This window comes from Delphinapterus leucas, chromosome 19 (assembly GCF_059928025.1).
Source record: "Delphinapterus leucas isolate spDelLeu-1000000601 "Yukka" chromosome 19, BTC_Dleu_Yukka2, whole genome shotgun sequence".
NCBI classification, from domain to species: Eukaryota; Metazoa; Chordata; class Mammalia; order Artiodactyla; family Monodontidae; genus Delphinapterus; species Delphinapterus leucas.
The window spans coordinates 43828870-43849068 of record NC_143147.1 but is presented as its reverse complement, the minus strand read 5'-3'; the positions used below and the strand labels follow the sequence as shown (position 1 = coordinate 43849068).

Genomic DNA, 20199 nt, shown 5'->3' with positions numbered 1-20199 from the left:
GTCTGGGGTTATTTGGATTATGAAAGGCAACCTCATTTATCAGTACAACTACTATTACCAAGAGGAAAAAAAAATCTGCAAATTCAGAGTAAACAGAATTAGGCCTCCTACATTTAGCCAAGTGAAACAACCAACAAAAACCAAACACATAAATTCTCTATGTCTTTCAGAGGTTTTTTCCCCTTTAAACAAAGGATTTACTTTCTGCTCTTCCTGTGGCCCCCTACATTTGGATCCCTCTTTCCTACTTTGGTACAATGTATCCCTAAGTAGTTTCAATGAGTTGTGAATTAATTGTCATTCACAAGCCAAAAAAAAAGAAGAAGAAGAAAGAAAGAAAAAGCAGGATTAACTGCAATTGCCACTACAACTGAGAAACTTGCATCTTGCACTCTTACCATGTAAATAAGGCACAGATCCTGCAGGAACATGCCAAACACCAAGATCCTTAATTAATGGAGCTCTTTAATGTGCAAATCAGGAACAAATTGCAAGTTCTGACTTGCATTGATTATGAAAACATTAATTGAATGAGCAAGACCCTAAAAAAAAGACACAATCCTAAGTCTTCAAAGAGACCAAAAGAATACAAAGCTCTGGAAACCAGACAAGTCTGACCAATGTGTAAAATGTAAACCTAAAACTGAGGCCTGCTCACTGGTACACAATGAATTTAAAAACAAGAAACAAAAACCTCAACAGTTTAATCAGAAAGCAATCACCATAAAAGCATCTATTCCACCAACATCTAGCATTAAGCAGAAAAATGACTGTTCACTCCAGAAGCTCACAGACACTGCTTTAAGGAAAAAAAACCCCTTTATATATACACACACTTATATGTATATAGGTATAACAAAACAATGCTGTCTCTTTAAAAAGAAATTCATCCTATATAAATTATAGCCATAAACTTTTCCTGCAGTGCAGTCTAATTAATTCTTGTTCTATACACAAAGGGAAATGCTGGGTGACAAATGGGTGTGAAGCCAGAAAGCTGCCAGGTCTGCAAAACATTTTCTACTTCAATTTATAAGCAATTTTGCAGTAAATCATCAACCAGAACCTGGAATCTCAGGAATCTCTGAGTGTCCAAACCACATTATATCACTTATCAAAGAGAGAAGGAAAAGGAGTTTAAAGACATCTCATTTTTCAGTTCTAACCCACATCAAAATCTAGAAGCTCTGCATAATCTATTATTCTCTTCTGGGTAAGGTTTTAGTACCAGAGATATATTTTTCAAGCAAAAATGACACTATAGGTTGATGTAGCCCATTCCTCCATCCCTAGAAGTACTGTATCATGTACCCATTACCATAAGAAATATTCCCAGAGTTATGTGGGAATAACCACATAACTATTTACACACCTCCCTCAATCTAAGCAAAATGTTCACAATCAAACCAAGCGGAAGGGTTCAGAGGCAAGCCAGCAGACAAAATTTAGGGATGAAACACTCCAAGGAAATGAGTCTACCGAAGAGGAAAATAGAAACTTACAGGAAACAAAGAAGAAAGCAGGGCTGCCCCTTTGTAGTCAAACCCTTCCCCCACCCCTAACCTCTGCCAGCCACTGATCTATTCTCCATCCCTTTAGTTTTACTTTTTCCAAAATGTCATATAAATGAAATGTTAAAGTATACATATAATATTTTGAGACTGGCATCTTTCACTAGCATAATACCTTTGAGATTCATCAGTGATTCTGCGTTTATCAATATTTTGTTCCTTTTTATTGCTGAGTAATGTACCACGATTTATCTGTTTGTCTATTGAAGGACATTTGAGCTGTTTCCAGTTTTTGGTGATTATGATTAATGCTGCTATAAACACACACATACAAGTCTTTGTGCGGACATATGTTTTCATTTCTCTAGGGAAAATATCTAAAAGTAGGACTGCTGGATCATCTCGTAAATGTACGTTTAACTTTATAAAAAAACTAGCTTTCTTCCACAGTGGCTATACCATTTTGCACTCCCACCAGCAATGCATGGAAGTTCCAGATGCTCTGCACCCTTGCTGACACTTGATGTTGTCAGGTGTTTGTTTTTGGTCATTCTAATAGGTATATAGGGGCATCTCCTTGTGGTTTTAATTTGCATTTCCATCAACACTAATGATTATGTTAAATAAACATCTTTTCATGTGCTTATTTGTCATCATATATCTTCCTTGGTAAAGTTTCTGTTCAAGTATTTTGCCCTTTTTTTTTAAAGGGTATTTTTTATTGTTGGGTTTTAAGAGTTCTTCATATATCCTGGACACAAATCCTTTGTCAGATGAGTGATTTGCAAATATTTTCTTTCAGTCTGTAGCTTTTCTTTTCATTCTGTTAATGCGTCTTTCACAGAGCAAAAGATTTACTTCTGATTTAGTCCAATCATCAGTTTGTTCTTGTAAGGATTATGCTTTTGATGATCTAAGAACTCTCTCTAACCAAAGGTCATGAAGATTTTTCTCCCATGTGTTCTTCAAAACACTTTATAGTTTTATGCTTAACATTCAAGTTGATGAACTATTTTGTGTTAATTTTTGTATGAAGTATGAGCTGTAAGTTGAAGTTCACTTTTTTTGCAAATGAATGTACTACTGTACTAGCACCATTTGTTGAAAAGACTATCTTTCTCCACTACCTCTGCACCTCTGTGAAAAGCCAATTGCCTATATTTGTGAGAATCTATTTCTGAACTCTCTATTTTATTCCACTAGCTAAAATACATTTAAAAGGAATAAACCCACAAAGGAAGGACAAAGTACAAGCATACCTTGTTTCATCGCACTTCGCAGATACCCTGTGTTTTACAAATTGAAGGTTCCTGGCAACCCTGTATCGAGCGAGTCTATAGGCACCATTTCCCAATGCATTTGCTCACTTCATGTCTCTGTGTCACAGTTTAGTTAGTCTCGCAGTATTTCAAACATTTCCATTATTATCATATCTGTTTCGGTGACCTGTGATCAGTGATGTCTGATGTTACAGTTGTGACTGTCTCGGGGTGCCACAAACCATGCCCATATAAGACGGTGAACTCAACTGATTGTTGAAATGACAACAAAGGATTTAGAACATTACATGAACTTAGCTGATAAAGCAGTGGGAGGGTTTGAGAGGACTGACTCCAATTTTGAAAAAGGTTCTACTGTGAGTAAAACACTATCAAACAGCATCACCTGCGACAGAGAAATCATTCATGAAAGGAACAATCACTGAGGCAAACTTCGCCGCCCCCCCCACCGCCTCCAGCAAACACCACCCCCCACCCCCCCAACACCCCCACCACCCCGCCGCCTCCCCGCAATCAGTCAGCAGCCATCAACATCAAGGCAAGACCCTCCACCGGCCAAAAGATTACAACTCACTGAAGGCTCAGATGACAGTTAGCATTTTGTAGCACTAAAGCATTTTTTAATTAAGGTATGCAGATTTTTTAGACATAATGCTATTGCTATTATACACTTAATAGTATAGTGCAGCCATAACTTTTATATGCACTGGGAAACAAAAACAGTCGTGTGACTCACTTTATTGAAATATTCGCTTTATTGCAGTGGTTTGGAAATGAACCTGCAATATCTCTGAGGTATACCTGGATAAGAGAGATGACAGCAACTAAGTTTTGTAAGCTAAAAGGCCAATGACTACACGGTTATTAGAATGTCTGAAATTAAAAAGACTGACCGTGCCAAGTGTTAATAAGGATGTGAAGCAAGTGGAACTTTTATACACTGCTGGGAGGATTATAAAATGGTATAACCACTTTAGAAAACAGCTTGGCAGTTTCTTTGAAAATTAAACATATCTACCATGTGACCCAGCCATTCCGTTCTTAGTTCTTCAGGAAGCATGAAGTATATGTCCATACAAAAGCATGCACACAAATGTTCATGGCAGCTTTATCCATAACAGCTAAAAACCAGAAACAAAACAAAGCAAATGTGCTATATCCATATACTACTACTACTACTACTCAGTAATGAACTACTGATATAGGCAAAAACATGGCTGAATCTCAAAATAATTACACTGAGTGAAAGACAGACAAGAAGAGTACAAACTGCATGATTCCATTTATATAAAACTCTGGAATATGCAAACTAATCTACAGTGACAGAGAGTAGATTAGTGGTTGCCGAGGAATGGGGAGGGACAGAGAGAGATTACAAAGAGGCTGAGGAACTTCTGGGGATGGGGAATATGCTCGTCATCTTGACTGTGGTGATGGTTTCACGGGTGTACACAGAGGTCAAATTGTACAGATGCTGCTGACAGGTGAAGTAAGACGAGGACTGAGAACTGACCATTTAACTCAGCAACATGGTGGTCATCTGTGACCCTGAGGAGCAGTTTTGGTGGAGCAAGAGGGATACAGGCTTGACTGGAACGCGTTCATGAGAGAACAAGAGAAAGGGATTCAAGACAGTGAGTACAGACAACTCTTTCCAGGGATGCTGTTTACAGGGTTAGGGTTACAGAAATGGGACCTATATGCAGGTTACTGTATGTCAATTATAGCTCAATAAACCAGTTTTTTTTTTTTAAGCAGACGGACAAATAACTGACTTAGCAAACCTGAGCTAGTTGACCTTGGTGCTGGCAGTGAAGAAAAAGAAGCAATCCCCTCACGGTCCGCAAATACAACCCCAGAAGCTTCAAGAACTAGCAGTGCCAGGCACCTCTAGGAGAGTAGAGGAAGGTAGGGCTACAAACAGTCAACACACCTCTTTACTCAGGCAGACATTTAGAGGTTTATCCCTTGAAGAGAGTTAAACATAGGGTCTCTGGACAGGGGGACACCAGACACAGTTGAGGCAAGGGCATAGTTCTCGAAACGGGGAATAAGCAGAAGTTCACAGACTGAATGCTGAGACCCCCAGCCTACCCACCTCCTACAACGCTGGCAGCCAGGCAGGAGATTAGAAGTTCTCTAGCAACTAAGATCCCATAAAGAACAAAGATCTAAAAATACTGACATGGGGGTTTCCCCACGTGGCCCAGATAGAGCACTTTACAGTGGAAACCACAGACAAAGAGCCTCATCCAAACATCCAAAGCTGCTAATCAGCTTTTGAGTTCCCCACTCTTGAAAGTCAACAGTGGACAAGAGATCACCAAATATTTGAAGAAAACATCGAACATATTACACCCAGGTTAAAACAAAAGAAAAGAAAGCAGCTTGGAGGAAACAGGCTACTCAGGAAGAACTCTTAAGACTATACATACATATATACACCAGGTATATCCCCAGAGAAATAAAATGTATGACAAGAAATAAAAATACTCAACAGATGAGAAAATAAAGCTGAGGAAATGTCTTAGGAAGTGGTGGGGGGCGAGAGAAAAGAAAAAAAAGACAGAGAGAAAGAACTGGAAAACTGAAGAGAAAAAAAAAGAAGAAAATCAGATGAAAAGTCTAACACCAAATGATAGGCCTTGCAGAAAAAGAAGAGAAAAGACAGGGTAAAAAAATCACTAACAAAATAATTTCAAGAAAATTTCCGAGGACTGAAAGATACAGTCTCCAGCCTGAAAAGGCCTGCAGACACTCTGCACAATGATGAAACACATCCACAACAAGGTGCGGCATCATGAAATTCCAGAATTCTTTGAACAAAGAATTCAAAACAGGGAGGAAAAAACATTAAGATCAGGGATCAGAATGGCTTCTGACTCACCAACAGCAACTTCGGAAGGTGGAAAGCAAAGGACTATTCTATAGACTTTTATACACAGTCGGCGAGTCAATCAATTGTGATGATAGAGTAAAGGTACTTTCAGACAATCAAGGTCTAAAAAAGTTTCCCTCTCATGCATCCTTCCTCAGCAAGCTATTAGAGGCTGTGCTTCACCAAAATAAGGGAATAAGCCAAGAAAGATCCTGACAAGGATATCCACACAAGTGGGAAGTGAAGGTAATCCCTAGGATGGTGGTGCAGGGAGATCCCAGCATGACGGCCGGGCACCAGAGAAGGGTAACAGTCCAGATTAGAGCAGGTCAAAAGGTTCTGGGAGACGGGGCTTCCCTGGTGGCACAGTGGTTAAGAATCCACTTGCCAATGCAGGGGACACAGGTTCAAGCCCTGGTCCGGGAAGATCCCACATGCCGCGGAGCAACTAAGCCTGTGCGCCACAACTACTGAGCCTGCGCTCTAGAGCCCACGAACCACAAGTACTGAGCCTGTGTGCCACAACTACTGAAGCCCACGCGCCTAGAGCCCGTGCTCCGCAACAAGAGAAGCCACCGCCATGAGAAGCCCGTGCACCACAACAAAGAGTAGCCCCCGCTTGCCACAACTAGAGAAAGCTCACACGCAGCAACGAAGACCCAACGCAGTCATAAATAAATAAATAATTTTTTTTTAAAAAAAAAGGTTCTGGGAGAGACTTCTTTAGGAAGGTAAGCTGGCAGAAGAGCTGATGCAACTGATTATCTTGAGAGGAGATTTAGACAACTAGAGAAAAGTTCAGGCTTGAATTACAGCATAGAAAACAAAATAAACAAAAAAGTAACAGTTATTAACTCTAGAAAACAAAATGATGTGTGAGAAAGGAAAAATAATCATGGCATATATATTACCCGGCTGAGCTGTGAACAGTGTTTACACAGACATAATAATGTAAACACTGACTACTGATCTAACCAAATTACAATATAACCAGGAAGGGACAGAAAGTGTGCATGAGTGTAGTAGGAACAGGGGCTAAATCCTCACTTTCATAATGAGGAGTCAATAAATAATGCCTAAAACTGAAAAATCTAGTAGAAATGAAACATGTCAATTAGAGATACAGAGATAAATTCATGAATTCAAAAAATAATAGTAATAATTTAAAATATAATTGTTGCTTTAGGAGAGTGGGTTATGTATGGCAAGGTAGTGGAGTGGACAGTCAGCATACACTAGTTTTCATAACAAGCTCTGTAGAATTATTTGACTCTTTAAATTGTATACATGTGGGCTTCCCTGGTGGCGCAGTGGTTGAGAGTCCGCCTACCGATGCAGGGGATACGGGTTTGTGCCCCGGTCCGGGAAGATCCCACATGCCGCAGAGCGGCTGGGCCCGTGAGCCATGGCCGCTGAGCCTGCGCATCCGGAGCCTGTGCTCCACAATGGGAGAGGCCACAACAGTGAGAGGCCCGCGTACCGCAAAAAAAAAAAACAAAAAAACTGTATACATGTTTAAACTTGGATAAAAATGTAAAAGAGAGGAAAAAAGTCCAGAGTAAACAGAAAAGCTGGTGGAGACAGGAATACTTCTAAGAACTAAAGTGAATATAAAACAAAAGCAAAAGAACTTTAAATGTACATAATATACTCTAAGTATATTAATTATATAGAAAAGGAACACTCAGAAAACAAAAGATCTTTTAGAGATTAAAAATATGATTGCGGGCTTCCCTGGTGGCGCAGTGGTTGAGAGTCCGCCTGCTGATGCAGGCGACACGGGTTCATGCCCGGGTCCGGGAAGATCCCACATGCCGCAGAGTGGCTGAGCCCATGAGCCACAGCCGCCGAGCCTGCGCGTCCCCAGAGCTTGTGCTCCGCAACGGGAGAGGCCACAACAGTGAGAGGCCCGCGTACCACAAAAAAAAAAAAAAGAACTAGGAAATTAAACTCAAAATTTTTCTGAACACAGATACAGAAAATCACAGAAAGATGGAACATGTCAGAGAAAAAACAACACTAATCCAGTCTAATACCTAAAAGAGAGCAGAGATGATGGAGAGAAGGAAATTAGCAAAGAAATATTAGAAGAGAGTTTCCCAAAACTGAAAGACCACACAATCTTAAGATTAAAAGGGCCCAGTAAGTACTCAACACAATGAATAATAAAGGACCCATACCTAGATATAGCTTCGGGCAATTTCAGAAAACCAAGAATAAACAGAAGATCCCAAACATTTCCAGAGAACAAAAACAAGTCACCTACAAAGGAATGAGACTCAAACCAGCAACCCACCCTGGACAACATCTGGATGACAGAAGACAATAGGGCATGTGGAAGGCTGAACAATGGTCCCCAAAGAGGTCCACATGCCATTCTAATCCCCAGAACCTGTGAATACCTTACTTTACAAGGCAAAAGGACTTCTTCGCAGGTGTGATTAAGTTAAGGCTCTGCAATGGGGAGAGGATCCTGAGTTGGCCAGGTGGGCACAATGTAAACAGGAAGTCCTTACAAGAGAGAGGCGACAGGGTCAGTCAGAAAAGGAACACTTGGTGTGATGGGATTGCTGGTTTTGAAGATGGAAAAGAGCCATGAGCCAAGGAATGCAGGCAGCCTCGAGAAGCTGGAAAAAGCAAGGAAACAGATGCTCCCCCAGAATCTCTGGAAGGAGCACAGCCCTGCTGACCACCTGGGTTTTAGGATTTCTAGCCTCCAGAACTGTGAGACAATAAAGTTCTGCTGTTTTAAGCCACCAAGTTTGTGGTAATTTGTTGTAGTAACAATAGGAAACTGGGACTTCCCTGGAGGTCCAGTGGGTAAGACTCCAAAGCTCCCAATGCAGGGGACCCAGGTTCAACCCCTGGTTGGGGAACTAGATCCTGCATGCATGCCGCAACTAACAGTTCGCATGCAACAACTAAAGATCCCGCATGCTGCAACGAAGACCCAGTGCAGCCAAAATAAATAAATAAATATTAAAAACAAAAAACAATAGGAAACTAATACAGGGCAGTACTTTCAAGTTCTGAGCGAAAGTAATTTTCAACCCAGAAATTTATACCCAATCCATGAAGAATATATTGATATCAATGACAAATGAGGCAGAGCATTTTTAAATCTGCAAAAAATCCGATCATTTACTCCCCATCCATGTTTGGTACCAAACTGACAAACTGAGATACAGGAAGAGCCAGAACACAGCTCCACCCTAGAAGAGCAAGGAAAGGAAGTCCCAGGAGGACCCAGTGGGCCAGACCCAGAGAACAACCCACTCAAACTGGGAGAATGTAAGAGGAGAGACCGCATGATTTAAAGTTTGGGGGAAGAAGGATTGAGATGATAAAACTGAGCCATCAGGGGAAGAAAAGAATATCTAGAGACCTAGGAAAAAAATGATATAATAGATAAACAGTCCAACTGTAAAGCAAAAAACAAAAACAAAAAAGAAAAAGAAAAAAAAAACACAAAAAAATTAAAAGAAGAAAAAAACAAATCTGAAGCAAACTAAAATACAGCATGATTTTAAGCAACTGATGGAGGGTTATAAAAAATCTACTTGAACTAGGAACTAGGCACCTGTACTGAACTAGGAACATACTCCTACAGACAGGCCTCTGAACACACAGGAAAGAAAAAGTCATTTTCCAGTCCCTCCCTGCCCTGGTATTACACCCTTATTTACATGATAATAACACATTGTAAATGCAGTTGACTGGTTTTCAACTCCCAGGGTCAAGATATGGATAGAGCACGGGAATCTTGGTTGCAGTTGCAGGGCAGAATGTAAAAACGTAGTGGAAGAAAAATGGAATGACTACCTCATACCTTTTCCTCCAAATTTCTACCACCTCCTTCCTTACTCCTCATTCACAATTTATGACCTTGGTTTCTATTTCAAAGAAAATAGAACGATGAAAAGAGAATTTTCAGAGACGCCTACCTATCTGTGTCTGCTCATATACTGTCTTCCCACCTGTCACTACGATTAAACTGTCCCCACTATCAAAGGCCACCATTCCCTAAGGATGCCCTAGTCCCATCTCACATACCTCCTCAAGGACATTGCTACAGATATCCACCCCCATCATCATCAATTTCCCCTCTGCTGCATCATTCTTGCCAACATACAAACATGCTGTTATTGCTCCCATCTCAAAAACAAAACACTTCTCTTGACTCCACATCCTTCTCCATCTAACCTCCCGTTTCTCTGCTCCCCTCTAAAGTAACATTCCTAGAAAGAGTTGTCTATACTCACTACCTCAGACCCCTTTTTCCCGTCCTCTCACAAACCCCATCCCAGTCAAGCCTGCATCCCTCCTACCCCACCAAAACTGCTCATCAAGGTAGAGGATGGCCACCATGTTGCTAAATGAAATGGTCACTACTCAGTCTTCATCTTAACCTGTCAGTAGCACTCTCATCTTTCATACCAGAGGATAAAGAAATCAAGAAATAGAGATCGAAACAAATTATTTAAAATTATAAAAGGAAAACGAAATAAAATGAGACTGAAAGTAAGGCAAAGGACTGTTGTCTTCCTGAATGCTTCTGTACTATGTATCATATTCATGTATAATTTTACTAAAGTGATTTAAGAATAAGTGTTAAGACACAAATAACAATAACAGAGTAGCATCTTTTGGCAGTGGTCAGGTTCTAAAGTCTGAGCATAAAGCAAAAATCAAGTTCTCACAAAACTGCTTTAAAAATCCCGAAAATTGCCCAGAAAGTACAGCACCACAGTCTCCGTGCCAGTTCAACATGGTCAGTTTCTCCCCTCAAACACTACAGCCGCTTCGTCGATTAAACACAAGATGATTACATTTGGGGACCGTGCTGGACAAAGACTACAGGCTGTAACTATAACCACTAGATTCGCAGTCTGTCTGACGAGATGCTCACTGGAGAGGTACCCGGAACAAAGAATAACTACGGCAGCCACAGATTCCACCTGCCACCCAGGCTTACTCCAGGGCATGAGCACACTGAAAAAGATGGCAGGCAGAATCACTGGCACTACTTAAGCTGTTTCTCTCTCCCTCTTTTTCTTTTGGCCAGGCATATATGGTTAAAGGTGAGTTCATAAAATGTCCATATAAAGAGACTCCAACCTACACTGATGTGTATGACTTCACTGTGAATCCAGCGGATAGGGCAATCCTACTACATATGTTACTACTACTACTACGACGATGATGACGACTACTACTTACTACTAGTACTACCTACTACTACTACTGCCTACTACTAGTACTACTACAAGTCCGGGTTGCTTCCTTATTTAACTCATCACAATCAAAGATTGTTTCAGGCCTGAAGACAACCTTAATTCCTAAGAAACCCAAAACAATAAAACAAATGTTCTGATGAGATTGGCTGCAGTAGTTTTCAAGCTTCCACAGCTCTGTGAGCCATCTAGGGCTCATCTTTTCAGGGTGGGTGAAAGAATCTAACACTCTCCTCCTGGGTCCCCCACACAGTGGCTTTGGAAAAGCACTTGCTCTGTTGACCCCACTTTACTTTCTACATAGTATAAATGCCTAATTAACCACGTTGGACAAATTAGGTAGTAGCTCAACAGGGACCAAAAGTCTTCCTACATAGAACTCATTCTCTAAGAAACAGACCAAACATAGCATAGATTTCAAAGCTGACCAAACATAGCATAGATTTCAAAGCTAAGTCAAGAGGTATTATGTAAATATCAAACAGAAAGTTATCAAGAAATGATTGCCTTCATTTCTCACCTACAGTTTTGGAAAAATAAGAGGATCAATAATACTCTGTGGTGGGAGTCCAGGAAAACAACTGTTACAGATGAGAATTAAATGGTTATAATTCTTCTAAGGGCCAACTTGGCAGTATCTTCCAAAAGCCTTAAAAAAGAAACAAAAGTACAATCCCTTTGCCCCAGCAATTGAATTTCCAGGAACATAGATCTGTGCTGTCCAATTCAGTATCCACTAGTCCCATGTGGCTACTGAGGACTCGAAATGTGGTTAGCCCAAATCGAGATGAACTGTAAACGTAGAATACACTCTGGATTTCAAAGACTTGACATGAAAAAACATACATAAGATATCTCATTAGTATTTAAATATTGACTATATGTTAAACTTTTAATATTTCTTATATACTGCATTAAGTAAAATATGTTACAAAAATTAATTTTACCTGTTTCTTTTTACAATTTTCTAAAAATTTGATTACTAGGAAATTTAAAATTCGTATGTGACTTGAACCATATTTATATTGGACAGTGCTACTTTTAGGCAAAATGCTCGAATATGTATGTACAAGAGTGTTTATCAAAGCATGCTTTATAAAAGTGAAAGGCTGAAATAAACCTGAGTATCCATCAATACAGATTGGCTAAATAAACTGCAGTAAATCAATAAAATGGAATATTCTGTAGCCACTGAAAATGCTGACGTACATCTAAATATACTGACGTGAAATATGTTAAGTAGAAAAAAATAAGCTTACAAAATAGTACATACTTGTAAGATTCCATGTTTGTTTAAAAAAGTGTGTGTGTGTATGTGTGTGTAAACACAGAAAAAGGTCTGAAAGGATATTCATCAAAATGACAACTGTTGGTTATCTCTGGGTAGTAAGATTACAGGTAATCCTTATTTTCTTCTTTATGCTCTTATGTATTTTCTGAATTTCTGAAGTAGGCATGACATGATTTTATAAGTAGAACAGTAAAGCTATTTTTAAAAATAATAGCCATCAGCTGAAACAAAAAGATCAATCTTCCTCACACCATCTTGGCTAGATGAAGTCTACAGTAATAAGAGTCCTTAATCCTACACTATGCTACACTTGGAGAAGCTTGCAAGTGCCTTCGTCGTCCCAAGCAATACTTAAACCTATCCCAAGTAATTACAGATATTCCAGGGTTCTACAGATCATTTGTGAGAACTCTGTCATGAACCCACAAAGCGTTAATCGAGCTAACACTGAAATAGATGTTCATGGATTTGTCACCTAAGGCAACTAAGAAATAACAAAGGGGGAATTTCCCTGACAATATTGGTTGCCTATGGGATAGGGGACTGGGTAGCAGGGGTATGGGGTGGGAAGGAGGATTTTCTCTGCAGAGTCATTAGCATCTTTTGAATTTTGAGCCATGTGAATACACTGCCTACTTAAAAATAAATAAAATTTAAAAAACAAAACAAACATTATCTATCAAGATTCCGATTGCCATGACTTACTCAAAATTTTAAAAGTTGTTCTTTAAGGTGTCTATTAGTGCTGTGGTCAAATTGGCATTAAAATTTTTAGTCTATTCAAGTCAAAATAGTTGAGGGGCTGGGGGAAGGGCCACAGAGGGATGAGAGGGTGAACTCGAACTAGAAGTGGGAAGATGGGGGGCAAGCACAAACAAAACGTAACTTCTTAATAGTGGAATTTGTGTTTATACTCTTAAGCAAGTAAAAAATCTCAACACTTCCTCTCTATATTACATTATACTGTGTTCTTGGGGGGATTTTGCTTATAGGAAATATCAAAATGTCAACCATTGTTTCTATTAAAGGTCTTCAATGATATTGCATTTTAGACCTATAATGAAACATGGTGCTCACTGCAATCTGTACTGCATCTCATTAAATACATTAATAACATGCATTTCACTAAAAGGTCAACTTATTATGGCTGAAGTTTGGCTTTCCTTTAATCATTTCATTTAAAGCTATAGAGCAAACTCTTAAAAGACAATAGAGAGCGCCTCTTACAGGAATGCTCCCTCAATTCCCCATCCATTCAAACCAGTTATGCTTATTAAGAAATCACTGTTAGTGTTTTTGTGTGGGATGATATTGTGATTTTTTTTTAAATGCTTTTCTCTTAGAGATCCATGCTGATTTTCTGATGAAATGATAGGATGTCTGGTGTTTGCTTCAAAATAAAGCAGAAGTAGGGGGTGAGTTAGTATAAGTAGATGAAATAAGATACGCCGTGACTTGATTAAGTGTTTAGCTGGTAAAGGTATATGGGTTCACTATACAATTCTCTCTACTTTTATATAGGTTTGATATATTCCATAATGAAAAGTTTTAAACAACTCATGCTGAGGTTTCCTTAAATAACATGCCTTTTTCCTTATACATTGCTGCTACCAACATAAAAGAACTGCCTCCTAACGCTACAGAAGTTTTTAAAAGAAAATCAGAGAGGAAAAAGCTAACCTCTTTAGAGGAATGGTTTTGTGCATGGAAAATCCCTTAATTTTGCTAAGGTTATTTCATGACTTACCACTTATGCAACTACTAAAATATCAAAAAATGCCTCTGAAATTATTTCACATCGAGAGGTATCCAACATTTGGGGACTAAGTGCGCTGGGGAAGAAAGGAGATATTTGTTTAGTTTCTGAAAAGTAGAGTTTAAGGTGCTTAGGGTACAAAGGCATGCTGCTCGGGACTTGACTGTGGCTGAAATACAGCTGGAAGTCTGCTCTGTTCTAGAGGCTACTGTTAGGACTATGAGAGTAAATGACAGAGTCAAGGAGAGAATATGCCAAGAAAACACAGCCTGAGAACAGGATCTTAAATGCAGTGAAACTGACACTGAGAGGATAAAAGAGGAGTCAGAAAAGCAGGAGAACCCACACATCACATGCAGTAGCGCCAAAACCTAAGGGAAAAATTTCAAGGAAAGGTTGAAAGCTTCACAGAGGCAGCAGCTGGGTCTGGCAATAGGGAAATCTCTGATCACCTTCTCACAGTCATAGAGGCCAAAGCTGAATTCTAAGTATTACACTAGAATATAACACCACTGGGCTTCCCTGGTGGCGCAGTGGTTAAGAATCCGCCTGCCAATGCAGAGGACACGGGTGCGAGCCCTAGTCCGGGAAGATCCCACATGCCGTGGAGCAACTAAGCCCGTGTGCCACAACTACTGAGCCTGCGCTCTAGAGCCCGCAAGCCACAACTACTGAAGCCCACGTGCCTAGAGCCCATGCTCCGCAACGAGAAGCCTGCGCACCACAACGAAGAGTAGCCCCCGCTCAACACAACTAAAGAAAGCCTGCGCACAGCAATGAAGATCCAATGCAGCCAAAAGTCAACAAATAAATTTATTTTAAAATAATAATAATAATAAAAGAATATAACACTACCCATTTTCCAGAACAAATGGTTAATTTAAATTATATAGGGAATCTGAACACTAAGAAAAAGTCAAAAAACACTGGAGACAGTGGGAACGATGGTTCGTTACAGTGACGACCGTCATTCACAGGGCTGAACACTGCCAAATGCCTCTTTCTGCAGAAGAGGAGAACACACGTACGTAACATTTGTGGTGTGCAGTGTGCCAGACACTGTGCTAATGCTTTATATCGATTACGTCCTTTAATCTTCACAATCATATTATCCCCATCTTACTGTGAAGTTAAGTAACTTGCTCCAGGTCACTCAGCTAATCCACTGCTGAGATGGAATCTAAACCCAGGCAGTCTGACCTTACTGTAAGACCAACCAAACTGAAAAGAGATTTAATTAAAGAAATTAAGTTCCAGTGTTTGTTCTGGGGTCAGTACAAATTCAGCCTATGTTCCACACCAGCTATATAACATAGTATAAATTGTTCATCCACAGTTATGTAACCAAGAAGTTTTTCTTCAACTCTGCTCACCAAGATAGGGAACTACACAACATATTATATCATATTGTCATAAAGGTAGAAACAAGAATTAGCTACCCTTCAGATGCATAGAAATTCTGGTAACCAGAAAACGCTCCTAGATAACTAACAAGGACCTACTGTATAGCACAGGGAACTCTACTCAATGCTCAATTCCACAATGGCCTATGTGGGAAAAGAATCTAAAAAAGAGTGGATATATGTATAACTGATTCACTTTGCTGTACACCTGAAACTAACACAACACTGTAAATGAACTATACTCCAATAAAAATTTCAAAAAAAAGAAAACTCTCCACCCTCCCACCTTAGAATATGTGATACCAAATAAACATTCCTTTCTTCTCCCTCTTCCGCTGCAACCCACCTAGTCAGATTAGGAGACATCTGTCAGATTAACTGGAATTCATCAACGAGGCAAAGAGGCAATTGGTTAAGTACAAAAAGAGATCGGGGAATTCCCTGGCGGTCCAGTGGTTAAGGCACAGCGCTCCCAATGCAGGACACGTGGGTTAGATCCCTGGTGGGGGAACTAAGATCCCACATGCCACATGGCACGGTCAAAAAAATAAAATAAAATAAAAATGTTTCTTTTTTAAGTGTTTAAAATGATCGGAACTGTTGCAAAATAAAAGTTAAATAACATTAAAACAGCTAAAAAACTGAACTGTATCCAAGAGTAAGAATGCGTCCCTTATACCGAGCACTGATAAAACCTTAAAATATCTACATTTTGAGATGAACCCCCAAAAAAGCGGGGACAGGGTTGGCTCAAGCAAGAAGAGTAATGAGTAACAAAATGGAAAAGGCCTTATTGTGAAACATTTAGGACATTTAATCTAGAGTAGTCTTGGTCTAGGTCTCATTCCAAAGGCATACCGGAAATCAGGGCACTAGGGCGTTAAAAATAGCAGAGAAGTGCCCCCAAAATGTCAAAAATGCTGAAAACCACCAAGCTACCATTTATTTGAGGGAGGAAGCGGGGAAGAGCTGGAGGAGGGGCTACAAAAGACCCACCCTCACAGTAACTGCAGGGTTCCTGACTTCAAGTGTGTCAAGACACACAATCTAAAGACTGGCCCTTGGGAAGTAATTCCTAATTAAACCAAGTAGTCCCCACCAAGAAAGGTTCACACAATTCCTTACCCTAGAAATCCTACCCATTTATCTTAAATGGTTTAAGGTGATTCTAACCAAGAGGCAGAGCCAAATCAGACCGATGTCCTCCTCAGGCCCCTTCCCAGGCTAACTCCACGATATTATAAGAACAAGTTTGAAAGAGCAAACGACAACACTAAGTCTCAGCGTGCAAGTAAGGGATGGAGATTCCAGCCTCTGTGCGCTCACCCCGCATCTCTCTCCTCGGCCCCAGTCCTCTGGTGCCACTGGGTACCCAGGAGGCAGCCCCTAGATCGTAAGGCAGAAAAGCTGGGGGAGGCTGTCTCTGCCGTGCATGATCGAGCTCTCTAACTTTGGGCGACTCGTTCTCTTTGGGCTTTGGCTCTCTCCTCTGTAAAATGAGGGAGTTGGGAGTCAAATAATTGCTAAATTCCTTTGCTCTTCTAAAATTCTTGGACTTTACAGCCCAGCAATTCTCTTTCACAACTTTTTCCTCCCTTTGCGGTCACCAGCCTTCATCACCCTCTGTAACCCAAAGGGAGACAGGAGTAAGGTCATCTCAGCATTTTGTTCTAGAAACCACCCAACAAAGAAAGGCATCCTTTAAGCACGTGATATACAAGTTAAACGAACGGACGTCAGTCATTCACTGTCTCCCTTTCGTTCTATGCCAGTGGTTTTTCCCTGAGCGCTAAAGCAGTAGCTCAGAAAGCCAAGAGGAGGGGGAGGGGAAAGTGAGAGCAGGGCTGGAAAAAAGAGGAACAGGCATGACTCAAGCACCTGACCTGTTTCGATCAAAGTTGCCTTCAGTTGATAAGAGGGTTATACTGCTATTTTCTTTTAACTTAAAAATCACCATTTTAACCATATTATGACTAAAGCCAAGTCTTCTCAACTCTGTGGTGCTGTGAATACAATCCCAGTATATCCCAATGAACCCCAGTGGTTCTAAGCATCCCAATATGCGATAAGCATTCTTACTGTTTTTCAAGGCGCTGGCAAATTCTGGGCCACCTTTGTCCTTGAAAATAGGGAAAACATCTGGTTGAGGAAGCTGATTGGTGGTCAGCAGAGCTTTTTGTAGCTTTATCCTTCCTTCCAAGAGCTGGTCCCACAGTGCTGAGAAAGAAAAAAGAATTCCATTCCTCAGTTAATAAAATCTTCCTGGGGCAGGGAGAGGGGGAGGGACTGGAAATCAAAGCAGTCCCTAAGCAGCATGGCTTTATCAGCTTCATGCCATGGAAACACTCTATTTATTACAGGAAATAAATCCGGTGTCTGGATGCAAATTGACTTGCTACATGAGAGAGAGAATGCTACAGCCCAACAAGAGGAGACGCTGCCCTTCTCTTCAACCCTCCACAGCTGCCAGAAGTACTAGAGCAGAACCAGCAAAGCAGCTGAGTGAAGCAACAGCAGGCCAAGCACAGGGGAACGGCGCTTTGGGCCTCTAGGTAAGTGGGGCACGTCACCAACTAATTGGAAGGACACAGGAGACAGCAAACACCCACAAACAAACAAAAAGGAGATCAAATGTGGACACTCAAAACAAGCAAACAGCAAGCCGTGTACAAACCTATCTGGTTCTTCACAGCTTGGCCTTTCTCCACTTCCTCGGAAACTTTGACCTCGGAGAAGGTCATCACCACCCCGTCGTCCTCACTGGTCCTGTCTTCGGCTTTGTCTTCCTCACTCTCACCTTCAAAGTCTTCCTCACCACCCCCTTCCTCCATACCACTCTCCTGCTCTTCGTCTTCCTCGTCCTCACTGCTACCGAGGTCATCCATTCCCTCGGTAAACTTTTCAAAGTCACTGATGCTCTGGACACTGAAGCCCGACGCCTTCCTGGAGTGGCTTCTGCTCCTCTTTTTCCAGGCCAGGCTACTGTCACCATCAGCACACTCCAGTTCCTCAGCACTCATGGCATCCTCACCGGATTCCTCCAGGCCCAGACCCTCTGAATCTCCATCTCCAGACCCTTCCTCATCAGATATTTCTTGATCTAAACAAGGGAGGGAAGAAGGAAAAAAAGAAAAAAAAGTTACCTTAAAACAAATACTAGGCCATATCTTTCATTTTAACTAAAGTATCATGACACCTATCCAAAAAAAAAAGTATTACCATATTCAATGCAACTCAACAAATATTTATCACACATCTACTATCTCTAAAATGCTAAGGGAGAAACAAAAATGAATAAAACATGGGTCCTATGGGATTCCCCTGGCGGTCCAGTGGTTAAGACTCTGCGCTTCCAATGGAGGGGACTCGGGTTCAATCCCTGGTTGGGGAACTAAGATCCTGAGTGCCACACGGCGCGGCCAAAAAAAAATAAACAAACAAAAACAAAAGAAACCCAAAAAACATGGGTCCTATCCTACTGAAAGGCTCTAGTGGGAAAGACAGACCCATAAAAACTATAATACAGAGAAGAATTAAAAGCACTTTGACAAAGTTTTGGTAATCAAGAGGAGGAAGAGATTTTAGCTGTGGAGCAAGTGAATTTAAGCAAGGTTATAAGAAAAAGGCAGCCTTTGACCTGGACCTTGAAAAATGGTCAAATTTCATCTGGTGTGAGGGAATTACTGGTTTCCCCAAACCTGCATCTGAAAAAACAGAGTTTATCACTAACTGTCCCAAATGCACAATCTCTGTCACCCTAGTGATGCCTATTAAACACTTATTAAGCACCTATTATGAACCAGCCATGGATAAAAACTAGAGACTGACAAACAGAATGTAATATCTGTGGGGGCGGGTTCACAGTCTGCTAGGAGTGGTGGATATGCATAACCAATAACTACATTACAAAAGCATTAGTACAGTGTATAGAGAAGGGTGAGAGATGGCTTCATGTGAAGGACACATTATAGTTTTACTTATTAAGCATAAGTAACAGGTCATCAGACAGAAAAGAGGGAAGGAAAGGAAAAGCAGCAGATGCAAAGGTCCAGCACACAAAAGTGCACTGGGGTACAGAATGCTGGGATATGAGGCCAGAGAGTTGCTCAGGGACCAAATCAGGAGGGGTCTTGTCTTCCACGGGAAGGACTCTGAACTTGATCCTTCAGTAAATGGAATATTAGTTATGGCTCCTGATTTTACTTATGCTTGGGGTATCCTGACACTTACAGGTCTTTAGTGATTATCCAATCTCTTCCATGGTAGAACACAGGAAGCATAATCATACAGGGACCTGTTACCAACAACTTTCTTCATAAAATAAAGATTTTTATGAAAACATGATCTCTTAAGTACTTCTTTAAGTAACAATATATAAACTCAAGACAGAGAAGGCTGTCAAAAACATATATACAGAAACTAAGTGCCAAATAGTAAAGAGAAATAATCCTTTAAGTTCTTTAAATGTATGCCATTTCTCAGATAAAGAAATATTCACAGAGTAGTAGTTTAAAGTATAGATCTTAGAGTCAGACTGCCTTATTTGAGTTCCAGCCTGCACTTACTAGATATATGACCTTGAGCAAGTTACTTAACCAATGTGCCCCTCAATTTCCTTATCTGTAAAATGGGGATAAACAGTACCAACCTCACAGGGCTGTTGGGAGGATTAAATGAGATAATACATGTAATGATATGGTGGTAACATTTTCTGAGGACTTACTATGTACCAGGCTCTTAGAATTTAAAGGACTTACCATAGTGCCTGACACATAGTGAGAGCTCAATAAATATTATACTGGTCCCAGGACTGGTCTGTTTATCATTCTCTAAGCAAAGAATATGA

The 20199-nt window shown here is 40.5% G+C and overlaps 1 protein-coding gene across 6 annotated transcripts in view; it reads right to left on the bottom strand.

The window, feature by feature from the left end:
* The window catches only part of AATF (apoptosis antagonizing transcription factor), a 106768-nt gene that overhangs the window by 84422 nt on the left and 2147 nt on the right, over positions 1-20199 (bottom strand). For all 6 annotated transcript variants that reach the window (XR_016388976.1, XR_016388975.1, XR_002641832.3 and 3 more), the window contains exons 3-4: positions 18028-18453; positions 17433-17570 (exon numbers count right to left, since the gene is read on the bottom strand). Coding sequence is in view for 3 of the 6 variants with exons in the window: in XM_022552703.2 (XP_022408411.2) it covers positions 17433-17570; positions 18028-18453 (564 nt within the window). In the remaining 3 variants the exon portion in view is untranslated. The remainder of the gene's footprint in view (positions 1-17432; positions 17571-18027; positions 18454-20199) is intronic.